The 18,261-nt window shown below is 43.4% G+C and overlaps 2 protein-coding genes across 2 annotated transcripts; one reads left to right on the top strand and one right to left on the bottom strand.

Annotated features, from left to right (window-relative positions):
* Nucleotides 1-339: 339 nt before the first annotated feature.
* Nucleotides 340-7,775, bottom strand: mturn (maturin, neural progenitor differentiation regulator homolog (Xenopus)). Its single transcript, XM_088278474.1, has 3 exons — nt 7,300-7,775; nt 2,681-2,803; nt 340-1,566 (listed from the first exon to the last, which is right to left on the bottom strand). The coding sequence occupies exons 1-3, from the start codon at nt 7,456-7,458 to the stop codon at nt 1,459-1,461; spliced, it is 390 nt and encodes a 129-aa protein (XP_088134600.1). The 5' UTR covers nt 7,459-7,775; the 3' UTR covers nt 340-1,458.
* Nucleotides 7,776-8,045: 270 nt separating this feature from the next.
* On the top strand, nt 8,046-18,029 carry LOC148321442 (SH3 domain-binding protein 5-like). The gene is made up of 9 exons (XM_088278472.1): nt 8,046-9,060; nt 10,057-10,119; nt 12,380-12,508; nt 15,079-15,243; nt 15,559-15,689; nt 15,924-15,966; nt 16,739-16,949; nt 17,036-17,314; nt 17,400-18,029. Exons 1-9 carry the CDS (start codon nt 8,977-8,979, stop codon nt 17,576-17,578), a joined length of 1,284 nt encoding a protein of 427 aa, XP_088134598.1. The 5' UTR covers nt 8,046-8,976; the 3' UTR covers nt 17,579-18,029.
* The last annotated feature ends 232 nt before the right edge of the window (nt 18,030-18,261 follow it).

Genomic DNA, 18,261 nt, shown 5'->3' with positions numbered 1-18,261 from the left:
TATGCATTCATATTTCTCGCAATTGGCAATTTAGAGTCTCGAATGGAGCGAGCATTCATGTTTTTGAAGTTTGGGAAGAACTCAACACAAGAAACTCGTGGTTGTGAGGCAGACATGCTAACCACTAGGGCACCGTGCTGCCTTAATGGGGACAAAAAACTGACACAATGAAATTTTTTTTTTTTTTTGCTGTTTCTGGGTTGGGACATTTTGTCTAGTCGGCACGGATGTTGTGCATGTGGAAGTTTCCTCACGCTTTTTTTCGCATTTTCAAAAAGACGAAAAGGTTGAAATTTGATCCTCGGCTAATACAAATAAACACAGCACAACAACCCAAAATTGGGTTCACACGCTTTATTGGAACAATTGCACACACGCACGCACGTCTCCGGGGGAGCAAACGCAATAAAGATACAATGCATGAGGAACATCGGAAGAGGCCTAGGATGACACTAACACAGGCTCAAGATAAACCATCTGTATGGTGAAGGCGGTGCTGATTGGCGGAGTGGCTCCAAGCTGCAAATAGCAACAGAAATCAGATTTACATTATCATAAAATATGGAGAGTACAACCGGAATCCATATTTGTGCCTCTATATACAATGTATACTAATGTACCTGTGATTACTGTACTCCGACATTTTCCGGGACCAAAAAATGTACATACCGTCCGACGCCGATACCGCCATTTGGGTATGCGTTTGGTTAAAGTATGCTTAATTTAAAGGTATGTGAACGGCTTGTGCTGGGAGAGGCAAGGCAACGACTAGGAAGACCACAGTTAAGAGATCAAGATAAACGAGGGTGTCATATGACACTGCAACCAGGAAGAGTGTTGACTGCAGCACAGGGTTTTTTGTTGTGAAAGTCACAAGATAGCAAAAAGGTGGCGCGTGTGTGTGTGTGTGTTGTCTGTCCTCATACGATGATGTAACCAGAGAAATTCTCCATGCCCCTCGTGATGAGGAAAACACGCAATATGCTTTTGGAATCACGTTCAAAACACTTGAGGTTCACCTAGGACCGCAAACGGGGAAAAAAAAAATAAATAAATAAAAAATCTCAGCGCCTCGCCTCATCTCGTGTGTTTTTTCACTCATCCGTCCTCCGGTGTTTGCGTGTTGTCACCAGGCGAGCGTCGAAAGTGGGTTAACGGTCACATTCGCCACCCGGGAAGTCCAAGTAGTGCCGTAACCGCTGCCGTGCCGTGGAAGGTTAACCAAAAACGGTGAATGATTATGATAGTTGCGCGTTGGCATAGGTCACGTAGCCCTGTTATGTTTATGTGCGGGGGACTGAAGGGGGCGGGGTTCAACCAAGTGCAACAGAGCGCACGCCTTTGGAAAGCAAAGCAACATTCAAGAACATGATGGTGCATTTTTTAGTAAGTTGGCCCTGTGTGTGTGTGTGTGTGTGTGTGGCCCCCAGGATCCCTGGCCAGCTTCCTCTCTCCTCGTCACTGCTGGCTGACCCCCATCTGCTGGTGGTCGGGCCCCGGCTCGCCCTCCACGTCGGCGTGGTAGTGCTCAAACGTCTCGTCTTCAATGTCAGGGAGCCCCAGCAGCTAGCGGGAGGAGACGGACAATATTGAGTTTTAACACACTTGGGAGTGTACGGCGTGTACTTGTGTCAATAGCCTCAACGCTCCGTGCCTTGCTGAGGCTTTTTAATTGGTTGCGTAATTAGGTAGGAGGAAGTCGCAGACAGGACGTGCAAGTCAGTAGTAAGCCTCAGGTTGTGAACTTCAAGTTTCAAAATTGGTGACCATTCCACGTTAAACGTCAAGCTAGTCGAATCAGGTTTTGCCAGAGCTGGGCGCTTGACCCTTTTTTGACGGTCAGTCCCCCGCCTCCGGCCGCAGTCTTTGTGCCGTTCCGGCCTCAACCCTCCAGCCTTATTAATAATAATTGTCGGCCCCCAGCCTTTATCGAACGTATTTTTAAAATCTTCAAATTTTGTTACATGGCTCATTTCTGCAGCTACGATGTTCATTTAGCCTGCTAGCTGTGCTTCAATCCCCAAATTACGTCTTCTCTGGATGCTATAATATTCAGCTTTGTTAAAATTCCCAAGCGAGAAGCTGATGCCCAGGATGATCCTGCTGACATGAAACACAGACACCTCTTAGCTCGAAAGCAAGCTAGCTGCAAAGACGACTTGATTTTGCACGATTAAAAACGTAGTTTTATATACTTGCCGATTTTTTTATTTTATTTTTAATTTTTATTTTTATTTTTTAATATTTTTAAATTTTTTAATTTTTTTTATTTATAGCATTCAAAATTTGACAATGTCACAAGACATTTATTTTCACGCGGCAGAGACTTTGGAACAGAAAAATCACTTTTTTTTTTTTCTGGCATTACTTTATCATCTTTTCAATGAAACGCTGAACCGACCCGAAGCAGAGTTAAAGTTTGACCAGCTATTGGTAAGCTCAACTGTGAAGTTAACATATCTAACTTGTTTTGGTGGGTTTTATAGTGACAGATGAAGTTAAATGTTGCAGCTTTGGTCTTTTCACACTGTTTTTATTATTTTTTATTTTTTTTATTCAATTCCGGCCACATGCCGCCACTCTGAATAATTCAATGTTGTTTATCTCTTCCAGTTTTGAGAGAGGCGCCAACACAGCATTCTGAGGTCACCGTCAAAGTATGTTCAAAAGTTTATCTTACGGGCCTGAAGGACGTGAAGACCTTCTGCAGCACCTCCAGCAGGGTCTTCTTGCCGCAGGACGAGATGTAATCCTGAGCCAGCTGCAAGAATGGTAGGCAGTCCTCGCTCTCGCTCCACACGTGCTGTAAAAACACATCGAAATTTATTCGAAGCATTAAAGTCAGCTATCCGGCTCCGTTTTGCGGCCCACGCTTTTTCCTGGGTCAGGGTCAACTCAGCGCAGGGAAAGTGGAACAGAGCAGTCAGACCAGATAAAAGGGTGAATATCCTTTTTTTTTTTTTTTTTTTTTTGAACTAGTCACGGCAAGGCTTTCACTTTTATATTTTTGCACTATGATACCTGCTTCCAAGTGGGGCCTTTTTGGGGCAAATTCCCGGGAAGGATTTCATGCAGTGGCCGTTTCTGTCATGTGAGTTATGTGCTGATGGGAGAGACGGCAGTGAGCCCTAAAATATATTTTTTAAATGCTACTTGAAATGGGATTCTATTCTTTCACGTCCACGATTGGCGTTACGGCGTGTATGACTACAATTCCTATTTACGACTATTGGGAAACATTTGGGGCGGGGCTTGTGTTCAGGACTTAAACATGAATCCATTAGCGCCAGGATATGCACGGTTGCAAAGTTAGATGCACGTTGAGGCCACCCCAAAGGCAATAAAGCACCGTTTCCAAGCAGGCCTTAATAAGATGAACGAGAATAGAGTGCTCGGCCTGAAGCATCGACACGTATGTGGCCTGTGAAAGCGCACTGTTGAATCGCGGCGATAAGCCATGGAGACCTCTTCCTTATTACAGTAAAGGAAATGAAAGATCGTTTATGCAGTTATTAGGGAGAACCCCTTTGGCGGCACTCGCTTTTGAGTCTCGTTTAACTGCGGTCCAAAGGTGATGCCGTTACATAGTTACAGTCCCCGTCAAAACAATTGCTCTGAAAATTATTGATTTACTTCGAAATGGTGAAAAGGAATTACAATTGTACGCTGTTTATTAAATTAGCCGAGCAACTGCAGATTAAATTGTGCAACCATCTGTTTGACTTGCTACTCATACAACAAGGCAGCTTTTCAACTAAACTGGCCCAGCTTGAATTATTATCGTCATTGCCGTTTTCAGCAATGCATCGCATGATCCTGAAGCTTTTGATTAATAATAATAATACTAATAATTTATTATAATAATTTATAATAATATAATAATTTATATTATTATTAATAATAAAAATAATTTATCATTTCATTATTTTCTGAATAGCGGACTGTGGAGGTCTGGTGTGGTTACTGTGTGACTCACTAGCTGGGAGGCGGTGTTTAAACAAAACAACAAAAAGGAGCTCATTTAAATATGTCGTCACATTATTTATTGTGCTAAAGGTCGCCCCAAGTGTTTGGTTTTAGTCAGCATCTCCTCCTTTAATTGGACACACCCTGGTGTGGGTGCGGCGCGGGGTGATGGGCGAAAATGTTGAAGCGGCCGCGGCTTGACGCTGATCTCTTGTGCAAGGCGTGCTTGAGCAAGGCACCATTTGACTCACCATTGAGTGAGGAGTGTAACATGGACAAGGTCAGTTCGCCAGGTCATGTGACTTGCATGACCTATTTCAATGGGAGTGCACGTTGTGTTGCAGCGCCCTCTAGTGCACTGTTTGCAGAGCTTTATCTCATGGCTCACTCCCAAACAAAAATGCAAAGAAACCTTACGTAATGATGATCTTGTCTTGTGTAATTATTGCTTAATTACACATTTGAAATCTTGTTTGGTTGGACACAGGCCTTATTTAATTTGTACTCATAGATAGCATTTTGTTTCTGCTCTGGTCAAATCGTGCTAAAAATAAAGTTACGTTGAGTCGAATGAAAAAGTATTGCTTTGCTGCCATCTTGTGGCATCTATGAGTAATTATCAAATAAAGAACCTTGTTGGTGGGGTGCTTGATTCTTTTCCTCCGTATACTTACCATAAGGGGAGGCACAGTCGCTCATTCACTTTTTAGCGGTTTATTATTTTTAATTTACAGTTATTGGAAATTGGTAGAAAAAAAAGACACTCAAGTAGGAGCTGCTGTCGGCCACAGCTCACGCCGAGACGTTCACACGTGAACGCCCCCGCTTTTTAAAGGCACTTGCATGCTCACAGTTGCTAAAATATGCCAGGTATTTTCTCTACATTTTATGTTTGCGCTTTTCAATGTTTGGGTCTGGAACATATCCCCCGCGCATATAAAAACAACAATGAGCAACCTGCGGCACGTGGGCCATGTAATGGCCCCTTGAGAGCATTTGATGTGGCCCGCCATGTAATTATAAACACAAATAAATATAAAATATAACCCACAAATATTCATAATTTAGAAAAAGGAACATCATTTTTTTTTCACAAGGCTAGTCTGGCAATTTGGAGGATTTTTAGTATGCGGTTTGAGATTGAGTGGGAGTGCTCGGTGCTCAAGAGTCCCGTAGAGAGACAGTTATTGTAGCTGATGTGTGCGGGTGCGTGCGTAGGCTCGCAGCAATCGGCCTGCATTATATTCGAATGTAGCGTTACACTGCAAACTAGAGCTGGAGATAAAAACGACTAAGTGAGAGATGGATGGATGCATGTCGGCAGATAACAAAATCTTGTCGTAACGTAGTCGCTTCATATTCACTGGAAGTCAGCTTCCCGCCTACAATCTTAGGTACTCCTGAACATGAGGAGTAACATTAGGTTTGTAAAACTATCAATATCATTTACACAAAAAATCATAACGTACATCATCTTATTATTTTTTTCTAATAGAAATTTTAAAAAGAGGTTAAAGCTACATCGTAAAATCATTCAATTGGACACTTTTCTCATTTCGCCTTTTGCCCTCCAGAGGAATGTGAGCCGTCATTATAAAATGACCTCCGGCTGTTTTTAAGTCATTTAGCTCTATTAGGTTGAAATATTAAAACGTAGACCACATTTTGGTTACAGCTGTTGTGTTGGAGCTGATTTGGGTGTACCTAATGTTTTGTCCTGTATGCACAAACTGTGCATTTCTTAAGCGGTCACTTAACTCTCTCAAAACGGACACACTATGGATGTGAGCGCATCTGTTAAAACGGATATTCTTTCATACCAACACGACCCGGTGTTGCCACGCAAGGCTTCTTTCCCTGTCTACGTAGAGCGACCGCTGTGTCATTGAGTGTGTTATCGAGTGAAGAGGGCCTCATGGGTCATCTCCATCTGGCCCCTGTCATTAAATCTGGGGGAGTGGGAGGGTGAACGTGAGGGCGAGTCCGCAGCACCACTGATATGATGATGAGGATGATGATACTGATATGCGTTCTTCATTGAACAATTATGCGGTAGTTAAAAATTGTACGGACGATAGGGCCATGGTGGGGCGCACGTCTAAATGCAGCTCGATTTCCAAACGACCACCCTCCCCACCTTGGACCGATGTCACATCTGCCTGTCATTAAATGTAACTGATTGTCCGGTCCGGTCAAACTGTGGGAAGTGCAGACAATCAGAATGTTTGCAAAAATGAACTGCGATAAATTTAGTTACGTCACTTCAGACCACTGCTGAACTGGCTGGTTTTGCACATGTACGTACGTCTCTTCCGGAAAATTGAGCTAAAAAAAAAAAAATTAATATATATATATATATATATATAATTATTATTATTTTATTTATTTATTTTTTATTTTTATTTTTTTTAAATAATAATTACAAAGACGCTGGCCCACCGGGCATTTGGCTGCTATGCTCGACAGCCAGTCCAGCCCTGTTTCAGACCACAGCTAACGAGAAATAAAATTGCTTAGTTCATCTGTGTTGTCATCCCGGGATGCAAAAATCTTTCCCCATAAACTCTTGATAAAAGTTGGACCAGAAATCGGAACATAGTGGGCCGAGCATCTGCTGCGTCCAGAGCTGAATGCAGCTTAGTTCACATATGACCCCCCCGCCCCCCCTTTCCCCCCTCTGAGGCTGTCGTCACATCCGTCGGTCATAAAGTGCGGCTTATTGACAGGTCAAGCCACGGGAGTTCGGAAAGATCGGTTGGAGATCCAAAATGGAGGAAGACAAATGAAGTCTTTTCAGACAGCAACTTCAGAGAGGAGACGCTCTTTGTGATGGAGCGCAAACCTGATCAACCGAACAACATAAATAATATGCCGTCCCAAAGACAATACATTTTATTTTCTTCCGGGATTTGATTGAGCAACAAGGCTTGGCTAACTGCATGTAGCGAGGCCTAACGCATTACTCGGCTTTTCTTGACCCAGCATTGAAAAAGACGCGTACGACTGATTTATATAATAACTCGAGCGGCCGCCACTGCTTGGGACTGGCCTTTTTTTCTGCCCACCTTGGGGATGATGGTGCAAATCTGCATTGGTGCATGATTGCATAATATGACACTGCAGTGACCAGAATGTGACATGTAATGCATCATAATCCAACCGGGGGGGGGGGGGGGGGCTTTATTTTAGTGTGTGTGTGTGGGGGGAGGGGGGGTGCATGACATCATCCATTCCTTTCTCGTTGTCCACGGGGACCCCGCCTATGCTAGAACGCACACGCATGCATGTGCAGTGTATATATATTTAGAGAGGGGGGTGGGGGGGGGCACTCACGAAAGTGTCGGTTCCTCCGGGGCACAGCACGTAAAAGGAGACGCCGGGCTCCGCGTAGAAGTCCAGCCGCCTCTCGTCGTCCTCCTCGGCGAAGATGAGCTCGAACGGGTTCCCCGAGCACCACTTCTCGGCCGCCTCCACCAGATGCTTGAACTCCATCCTCGGTTAGCCCCCTCTCGCTGCCTCCCTTCCTCCCCCTTCTCCTTCTTCTTCTTCTTCCTCCGACGCCCAAAGGTGCTCCTCGATGCGGATGTTGAAGAGAGACAAAGAGGAGGCGAGCTGGTGGTCGCATCAGCAGCCGCCTTTCGGTGTGCGCATCTCCTCTTTAAAAAATAAAAATAAAAAATGAAAGAAAAACAAGAAGTCAGTTGCAAGAGAGCGCCATTCCGCTCGGTTATGAAAGCAGTCTGACAGGCGAGTGAGTGCACGATGCACACGCAAAAGGGGACGCTGGAAAAAAAAAAAAAAAAGGGAAAAAAAACGCGATGACGAACGTTGATCCAAGCAGGCGTCCATGTTAGAGCGTCCGGCTTTCTTTTCCTCATTTTGTGCACACTTTTCCTCATATTTAACGAGCAAAATGTAGTAGCTTTAATAATATTATTGTAAAAATACACTTTAGATGAACCACGTGGCACCGCATTGTTGAGAAATACGCCCACTGGACACTTCATTAGGTACAGCTGCATCACCCCAGTTTGTTGCGTATTATCCAATGTTGTCTGTAAACAGTATAGATTGGGTTTATATGTTTAAATGTACAGTAATTATATGTGTATCTATTTGTTAATTGTTCAAATAAACCAATGATTAAAAAAAAGTTAAAGAAACTCACGAAGTGTTATCTCATTTAATTTATTTGTAATTGCCTTCTTTTTAAATTTAGACAAAATTTTAAAAAACCGTTACCTACACATGCTTTATAATAATATGCCCTCTGTGATTAATTTTACATTGGCTCTTTAAATAAAAAGGACACGAACTGCAAAACTAATCCGCTTTTCCTGCATCATCTTCATACTTTGGGAATTTTTTTTATAAGATTTTGTTGAGGTCCTTAAATCATCTTCCTATATATTTTCTTTATTTCAAATAGTTATTTCATGATTTGATTCATTTTGCAATATTAAAATATTTACACACGTCCAAAAAAATTATTCAAATGTATAGATTATATCCCTGCCTTGCACTTATAATCCTCGCCACAAGAGGGCGTGCGACACTAGTTCTCGAGCCTGTGTCTTTGGCGTTGGGTCAAGTTCCACGTGAACCTGCTCTCAAAACGGAAACACGAGTCGGGCGCGTGCATAAAATAAACGTATGACTTATAAATTACGTCAACTTATTTTTATTTTGGAGATAAACACCGGATGTGGCAATTCTGTGCTTCATAAACCATCTAACTCTACTACTTTCCTCCCTTCTGTCTACTTGGGTCCCTGAGGTTGTGATCCTCGGCAGAGTGTCGGCTGGCTCGCCCGCGGCCAGACCGGCGTCCAAGGACCCCCTCCAGCATCCCAAAGAGCCTGAAGGAGGCCATGTGGCTGCGCGTGTTTGGAGGGTGAAGAGTGTGAGGGGGCTCATCACCAGCGGACACCCCCTTACCCACCAGCCTGCCCAACCCCGTGCCGAACCGGGGGTCTCGCTTTGTGTGAGTTGAGGACTGTCCCAGTGACAATGGAGCCTTTGCAAAATGGGACTGAATATGAGGAAGACTGCCAAGGGGCTGAGGAGGAAGAGGAGGTTGACCCAAGAATCCAGGTGAGTGGATTTATGGATATTATCATAGAAAATCTAGTGCAAGCGTCAACTGATTTTTTTTTTATCTCGATTTTGCCGGACTGTGATGAAAAATTGTGGCTAATTTGCATAAAACTTCCCCCTATGCCAAGTTTCCCCATGACTTGTGAGCTAGGCTAGCAGAAGATCCTTTGGAAAGCAGCTTGACTATTTTTTCAATGAACTAGATCTCCTTCTTCCGTTCTATGTACATTTGTCCGCTCTAGTAACACACTTTAGTGCACTAGTGTAATGACTGCCTCTTATTAATAAAAATGATTTTTTCCACTACTACCTTCTACTGCTGTATGACATTTCTGCACACCAGTAGGACAACATGTTACTAGTGCGGCAAAACTTTGCACTCGTCAAGTCTTAGCACTATCTTCATACTACTAGCAGTACTAGTGAAGTGCCAGGTGATAGCTGGTAGAATTTTATAGTCACTAATAGAACTAGTAGGACACAGTTGTCAACTAGTGCACAGCTTTGCCTCACTAGTTGCATGCAGTTGACCTACTAGTATGTCAAAGTTGCTACTAGTCTGTTCAAAGGTTGCACTAGTACATGGAAGCTAGACATCAATGAAATAAATGATCAATTGTGTCGGGGGTGAAGTGCTGCTTCTACAAGTGAAAATTAAGTTGAACTCCAAATGTTCAGGGGGCTCAAGTTGCAAGACACTAGTCCCACCCACGGTTGTCATGGTAACATTCTGAGGAGTTCAAATTGGGCTAATTGTATCATATGCTATAAAGTCCAGTTTGAATGGTAATCTTTGAAGTATTTTAATGAAAGCGTGCGGCAGACATGTTAAGACGGCAGGCAACCCGTTTACATTTTGAAAAAGAGATCCGACAATGTGCGCTTTCATGCCGTCCTCGCTGCGCTCCAGCCTCTGCTAATTTCATCTCCACAAACTGCTTTTAACCTCGATCCAATCTGCGTTTGTCCCCAATCCGTGTTTACTGCAAACAGGGCGAGCTGGAGAAGTTAAACCAGTCCACAGATGACATCAACCGCTGGGAGAGTGAGCTGGAGGTAATAAACACAAGACTTCTTTCTCCGCAGTCACGGTGGCGTTTTCTACCCTTGCAGAAACGCATTTAGAGAATCCTCCCTCCAAGCGGGAGAGATGATTCTTCTCGTTTGGTTTAATGGGTTAGAAAATTGCCTAGCAACGTCAACTCTACCTCGAAATAGTCCCTCTGTGAATGTCTTGCAGAGACTTGTGTGGAAAACTCAAAGGCTGCTTCGGACGGAAAAGATCTTACATGACGAAAAAGAGCATCGCTCACTTGGCAACAAGAAGCAGATAGTGAACGATTCCTCCAAAGAGATACTACGAGCTCGTTACTTCCAGATGAATTTTGCTGTCAATCTACTTGTTGCGTCTTTCAAACAACCACAAAGCTTCACAAAAGTCCATGTAGCTTAATGCTAACAAACAATACAAAACCCCACAGGTCGGCTAACGAATAGCATCGGCGTCGCAACAGATATTCAAACACACACGGTGGAGTGCCGCATGAACAGAGATAATAGGCATGTATTCTTTATCCTCTGTGAAGAACGATTAAGATTATTGTAGCTTAATAAGGTGTTTTGAATGCTACTGTTTATTTACTTCTTATTCGATTTGGGACACTTTTTGGGGATTCCAAGTGCTGGCCTTGTTTGCAAATAAACATCCCTGTAAAAACAAACCAAAGATCCAAAATGGATGCCAACCATTTTTTTTTTTTTTTTTTTTTTTGAGTTTCCTGGGCCATTCTTGTGTTTTGGCTGTGCGGCAGGATAGAGTAACTCCCTGGAAAAAAAAAAACAGTCCGGAGATTGCGGTTTTCCCATTCTAGCTCCACTCACTTCCCGCTTGTGCTTTCGAGAAGCTTATGACATACATTTTCACATGGACGTGGTCACAAAGTAGTGTTTAGGTAATTACTTGTTAACTACCTTTTCACCTTGCACATTTAATGATTTGTTATGTTTGTGTTCCTTTGAAAAAAAAAACAACTCAAAAAGGACATTTGGATTTATTCTCAGTAAAAGTTAGTCAAAAGTGCCAAGAAAATGAAATTGACAATTATTTGCTCCATTGGAGTGCAGAACTCCATAAAACTATTACATGAAATTTCTCCCTTGTCCAAAAATCGGTAAATGATGTAAATGGGTCAAAAACAAAAAATTCATGGAAAAAAAAAAGAAAGGAAAAACAGCCATGGTAAGTTTCACCACTCGCGTCGGGACAAAACCGAAATCGATTTCAATTTTTTTCGTAAATCTATACTATTGGTCCGTCAACACCGATGGGTGTTATTTTGACCATTCTGAAGTGTTGACAATGGTTTGCTCTCTTTGACAATGCAATATTAATATCTGAAAAAATGTGGCATTTCATGTTGTTTTTTTTTTTTTGAAGTACAACAATTCCGACACATGCCAGCAAAAAGCATTAACACGGCTAAAATTGATTACCAAAAAAAAAAAGGAAGCCAGCCGGACACAAACGACAAGCATATAAGCGACGGCGCGACATGCTGTGTCAGGAAGTGTGGAGACGCTGTGATGTCATAGGGAAGCACACTTCCTGTGACACCTTTTCCTGCTCCCTTGTCGTTGACGTTTCGGAACAGGATGCAGGTGCCGCCGCCATTTATTTTCACATGTCAGCAGATGGCCTGACGCTGCATTTATTTATTTATTTATTTTTTTAAACTCCAATACTGGATCTTCGCCACGCAGCCAAATCCTCCGACACACGTGCTTTAAAATGACTTTGTGGTGACTTCAATTATGAGAGCTGCTTTGTCGGCGGAATTGCACAGGAAGTGGTTGTCAAATGGTTCGGAAACAGGAATAAATATTTGACGTTTATTTATTATTATGTCAAGTTCATTCCAAGAGGAAAGATTTGATTTGATTTAATTCATTTTTTTGCACTTAATTTTCAAAATGGTCCTTTTGTCCAAATATATTTGAGTAGGCCTGGAAAAAAAGCAAAATAAAAATAACAAAATAATATTGTATTAATTATGCCACTGGTACAGAGGTGTCTTTCTTTCCGTCGCCTCCATAATTTCACATATAATACAGAGTAATAATTCCGTTGCGACTCAGCTTCAAATCACGCTCAACTCCCTCCAAGAGTTGCTTTGGCCGCCTTAATCAAAAACCACAATCACGCTCGCCTCATGACAGCGCTAAGATATTTAGGACTCCTTCGGACTCATCTTTGCAAAATTTTCTAGCCAAACTAACGTGTGTGTGCGTGTGTGTGCGTGCGTGTGTGTATTTGCAGGAATTCCGCCAGCGGTTCCGGGCCGTGCTCGTGGAGGCCACCGTCAAGCTGGACGAGCAGGTGAAAAAGATCGGGCGGGCTGTGGATGACTCCAAACCTTATTGGGAGGCCCGCAAAGTGGCCAGACAGGTACGCACACACACACACGCACACACACCGGATGAGGGTGAGTTGGAAAGTGCAAGGCTTACGGAGGATTAACAGCTTAGCTCATATCTACTTAAAAGTCGCGCGCGCACGTGACGTCTATTTTTAAACCACCTCTGTATGCTAAACAGCTGTCATCCACACGCACACACACACACACACACACACACACACCTACACGTTACACTATAGTTATAATTCCTCGAAGCCTTGGTTCCAGTTCCGGTGAGTCGGTTCCTCTGTGGCCTCTTTGTCCAATCGTCTGTGAGTTGATGAGTCACACGTCAGACGGGGTTGACATTGCCGTGCCGACAAAAGCAGAAATAGTGTGCGCCGCAAAACATTTGGGGATGGGACCAATGTGCACGTGAGCGGGATCAGAATGCGCGAGCGGGCTTCACTGCGACGCAGATGACGGCCTCGCGGTTAAACTGGCACATTGTCCGGTCATGATTTATGGACGGGAACTTTTAATATTTAAAACATGACCCACTTCCAGGAGGATCCGAACGGCGCCCTGCCTGTGTCACACTCGTGCACTTTATTTCGCCCCCTGACTCCTCCTGAGAGGCAGCTGCAGCCCCATCCCGCACTCTCCATGTTTTTCCACTTGCATTCCAACAAAATTGGGAAGGGGGAGTGCAATGTCGACATTTGCCGCCGCTTTCCTGTCTTTTGTCCGTCTGGTGCATGTGCTCTTCTTCTGTGCGGCTTAGCACACTTGTGTGTGTCACCAACTTTCTCAATCACTAAATGGGTATGCTGGGGAAAAAAAATATATAATACAGGGGTGGCATGCAACGCTGTCTGACACGTGATTTACAAATAGTAACTAGTTCAGGATCATAAGTGTGTGGAGTATTAAATAAAATAAAAAAATCAAATTAAAATTTTGGCCAACTATACCATTAAAAAATAAATAAATAAATGAAGTGACATATAAAGGCAAATCTAGTGATTGATGAATGCAGCACCTCATTAAATATTTTTTCTTACGTCATATTTTTTATGTGCCCTGCCAGACTTTTTTATTTATTTATTTTTTTATTTTATATGTATTCATTAACATTTAAATGGCACATATTGTCCAAATTATGCCAATCAGGAAACCTGATTTGGCGCCTTTTTTTCTGATGATAAAATAATTTCTAATTGGCACAACCTTTGAATCCTGCCCGGCAACAAGTGATGGGGGTGGGCAAACGATCCAAGCGTTTTTGTTTTTATTTTTGTTCTATGCTGCGAGACTGTTTATGTTAAATGTTTCATCATGAATATCAAATGTTTTTTTTTTTTTTGGTGAGGTTTATTATTATTTTTACGACAATGTTTTTTTTTTTGGGGCAAGGCTGATTTGAGAGCTGTAACCCAGCGTGGGAAAGAAGTGTGCTGCCGTGTTTTTATCATATGGCTGTCTTGTGTGTCTTTTTTTTTTTTTTTTAACCTCCCACCCATGTTACTACAAATGAGTGATTACTTCATTTTGTAGTCCTCACACCATTAATTATCTTGCCAGTGCAGAGCCTGGGAAGTGGGTCACATGCCGCCATGTAATCAGTTTGTAATACAGAGCAGATTACACGCGAGTCGCTATCTTCAGCCGCGGCTTCACTTTTGGATATCATGACAGTATCAAGACAGGTGGTGTCACCTTTGTGCCTGCTGACGTCATTGCTGGGGGGGGCGCTATCTTCAGTGCGGGCGACCCCGACTGGTGGTCGTGACACCAGGCGATGGGGGATGGCGTGGTGGGGGGGGCATGAGAAACAAATCTCACACAGCTTTCAAAACTCCCACTGACTTTGTTGCAAGCAGTCAAGGAAGATTTATTGTGAAATTTTTAGATTGATTTTTTTTTTTTTAATGTTACATAAAATGGATTGCTTTTTGTGTTTTAATGTTCACATTTATTTTTTCATAAGCACCAAAAAGGTGACAAATGACTAACAGACTCAATTACATTTAGTTTTCATTTTCAATTTTATTTCTTATCGTTTAGCAATTTTTTTTTTTAAATCTTCATTTTGATGACAATGAATCAATAATATAAATTCATAAATAATATAATAAGTCATAAATACATCAAACTTATTTTTTATGATTATGATACCATTTTTGCCCATTTTGAGTCTAACCATTCTGGAATTGCTTTTGCAAGGTCAGTGGAAGACGACAATGCATTCAAAAAATTCCCTTGCACTCTTAAACGCGAAGCAGACCCTGCATAACGCAGATTTGACAATCCTGCACAGAATGGAATCTTATTTAGGCACCCGGAGATGGGCAAAATATTCCAAACAGTTCACGCCGCTCAATTTCGGACGCATCTTTTGTATTGGACGTGATTGGATCTAAATTCCGGTGGTGGGCTCTGTGGCATGACGGGAATAACAGTCCCATTGACAGTGAGCGTGGGTTGGAGGAGCCCACTGACAGTTACAAAAGTGCTGCTTGTGCTTTTTCAGGCGCGTGTGCAAATTCCCTTCAGAAATCCAATTTGGATGTGGCGCACGGAGGAGTCAATGTAAACACGTCCACTCGTCCTCATTTAGGCCCAAGTTGAAGCCCAGAAGGCCACTCAGGAGTTCCAACGGGCGGTGGAGATCCTGCGGGCCGCCAAGGAGACCATCGCCCTGGCCGAGGAGAGGCTGCTCGAGGAGGACAGTCGTCAGTTTGACTCGGCCTGGCAGGAAATGCTCAACCACGCCACGCACAGGGTGGGTGCGCCTTTCCAAATTTTCCACAATTTTTTAGAGCATCTTAAAATCTCAAAGTGTGGTACAAGTCATCACCTCCCAAGTACAATTCAGTTGTATTTAACTTTTCAATATATATATTTTTTTATATTCAGGCACAGTGATTCACGTGAACCTGTGCCTAGCTCTAAACCCCAAAATCTCACACATTTGGACACGTGCTTTTCTCTAGACAGCGTCAAATAATTTTAACAAGAAGGCTCTACATTTTTCCATCGGTGTGAATGTGAATATTATATCGTGAGTAATGTGAGAACAACATCTGTGTTTGTGAAGGTCATGGAGGCCGAGCAGACCCGAATGCGCGGCGAGGCCGAGCACAAGACGACGGCGGCCAATTACACGTCCTGCATCGGCCACATGAAGCAACTGGAGAAGAAGCTCAAGCGCTCCATCAACAAGTCAAAGTGGGTCCCCCTTTGAAAGAACTCGAGTAGCTGTCGTGTGTGTGCTTGGTGAGCGAAAGCAAAGCGGGGCTATGTTGATCAAGTCCAGATGTTTCTCTTCTTGCTTCTCGTTGGGGTGTAACTCCCTTTTGTAAGAGCCCAGGAATGCGAGTGGTCAGAGGGGAGTGCGTGTGTTTTTTTCATTCCTCCTCCTCCCCCTCTCACTCTTTGCCCTCTTTTTGTCTCCCCCTGCAGGCCATATTTTGAATTGAAAGCAAAGTATTATCTCCAGCTTGAGGTACGTGCGCGACCGCACACATTCTGTTCAATATTTGCTGCTGCGTTCTTCAAATTGTGTTCGCGTTCACTCCGCTTTTTGAATTTGGAATGAACTCGGTCGGTGAACATCGTTCCGGCGGCTAAAAGGTTTGAAGGAAATGACTGGACAATAATTAAATGCATCGCTGTGCAATGCGGTTTAAATATTCGCCTTTCTTCAAACTGGCCTTCTATTGATTAACTTTGCTCATATTGTGTTGTTAACCTGACACATAAAACAAGAAGAAAATAAATATTGGAAGTGTTCAATCCTCTCTGATCGTGGAGCAGCAACACATACAAATATAAAGATACATATATGAGATGATATGTTCCACTAAATCAGGTGTGGGCAAACTACGGCCCGGGGGCCTCATGCGGCCCTTCAAATGTTTTAATCCGGCCCGCCAAATTAAAAAAAAATTAAATGAATAAACCTTTTTAATGTTTTATTTTTTAAATACTGATTTTTCAGAGACACATATATATATATATATATATATATATTATTAATGTTTTTGTTCACTTTCATTTAAAATTAAATGTATTTTTTTTCTCCAATGAGGTGAGGTTACCAAAACACTCCTGGTCCGGCCCCTCTGTCAAATTTTAGTACCCATTGTGGCCCGCCAATCAAACAGTTTGCCAACCCCTGTACGAAATAATCAACTGCGACAAGCACGAAACACCAGACAAGCAGTTCAGAAGCTCCAAAGTCATTTTCCATGAAATGCCCCCTGATTTCATATTAGCAACTGAAGCGTCACGTGGACGAGCGGCAAGCTAAGCTGGTGGTGGCGAAAGCCGAGTACCGTGCCGCCCTCCGTCGCCTGGAGAGCATCTCCGAGGAGATCCACGCCCAGCGCCGCTCCGTCGGAACCCGAGGGCGGGGCGTCGGGGCCGAGCTCGACGGCGACGACGTTGACGTCGAGGGCTTCGCTATGGATTGCGACGGCCTGTCGAGTGAGTGGGGTCATCAAATCCAAAATGTTTGAGGGTAAACCCAAAGTGGTTTTTGTTCCTCATATTCGTGTTTCACGTTCATGCAGTGGTGTCAGTGTCCATTGATGACGACTCAGAGGAAGACGCTCAATCGGCTGCCTCCGCCACACTCGGTGTTCCCTCACCGCCATCCCCGACCTCCTTGCCCTCTTCCCTATCTTCCTCATCGCCCTCTTCCTCCTCCTGCCTCGGTGCCCTGGAAGTAGCAAGCCCGTGCAGCTCTCACGGCTCAGACCCGTTGTGCGGTTCTGCCCACGGCTCGCCTCTGCTGGGCCCTCGGAGCCAGTGCAGCGGAGCCTCCTCTCCGGACTATGACCAGGAGAGAGGTGCGTGTCCGTGCGTGTGTGCTCTTACTTATGTTCAAACACCCTTCCAGGCTCCCATTTGTTCCGCTGTCCTCCTTGCGTACAGGAGACCGAGCAGAGGGCGCCGAGGCCTCATTGGAAGGCAACCTGAGCCGTCTTAACTTGACCGTGGCACACGCCAAACAACAAGACGCCAACGCCGACGTGAAGGACAAAAAGGAGACCAAATGCATGAGCAATGAACTCCTCTCACCGTCAAACTCTCACCAACTCAACGGCATCTAATCAAGACGACTGCAACCTCCATGAAAGGTGCCATAAGCATCAGTGTAGACATTCAAATCCGTGGTGATGTGCAGTGAACAAATAAACGCCGGCATGCAAAAGTTGGTGCTTATGAAAGGACCGCATCTCCCATAATCCTCCTTGCTTCAGGAGAACTTCTCTTGTGTGCCATCCGTCTTTGTGTTGTACTGCTATGTGATCATGTTCAAGACTGCAATAAACTATGTAAATAGTCCCAAAAGGAGGAGTTCACACACTAAACCAAGAAAGGTGAGCGTGAATGTTTTTTTTAATTTTGTGTGCGTATTTTTTTTAATGCTAAAATAGCAACATATAGTGCAGATGGTCCTATATTTATACTCATGTATTCTTGCATTTGAACGTTATTTGGTGTTGTTCATGTTTAACGCAAGACAATAAGCAATAAATGCGTGCTTCATCGTTTTCACTCCACAGGCTTTTGGTGTATTTTATTTAATACATTTTAGCATGATTTACACATTTTTGTTTCGCTTCTATTCCGCCTTGATCCTGGTTAACAATCAGCATGTTTCATATTAGGTATCTACTTGGTTTATATACTTGATCCCAGAGGATGTAATCCAAAGGAAGTAATCACAGGTTACAAAAACATCACAAAGCAAAAAAGTGATCAGGGCAGAAACAAATCAGATATAATCATA

Source organism: Idiotropiscis lumnitzeri, chromosome 16, assembly GCF_059441095.1.
Source record: "Idiotropiscis lumnitzeri isolate Australia: NSW breed Sydney's pygmy pipehorse chromosome 16, RoL_Ilum_1.0, whole genome shotgun sequence".
NCBI classification, from domain to species: domain Eukaryota; kingdom Metazoa; phylum Chordata; class Actinopteri; order Syngnathiformes; family Syngnathidae; genus Idiotropiscis; species Idiotropiscis lumnitzeri.
The sequence above is the reverse complement of the archived record's forward strand: the minus strand, read 5'-3'. Positions and strand labels throughout refer to the sequence as shown.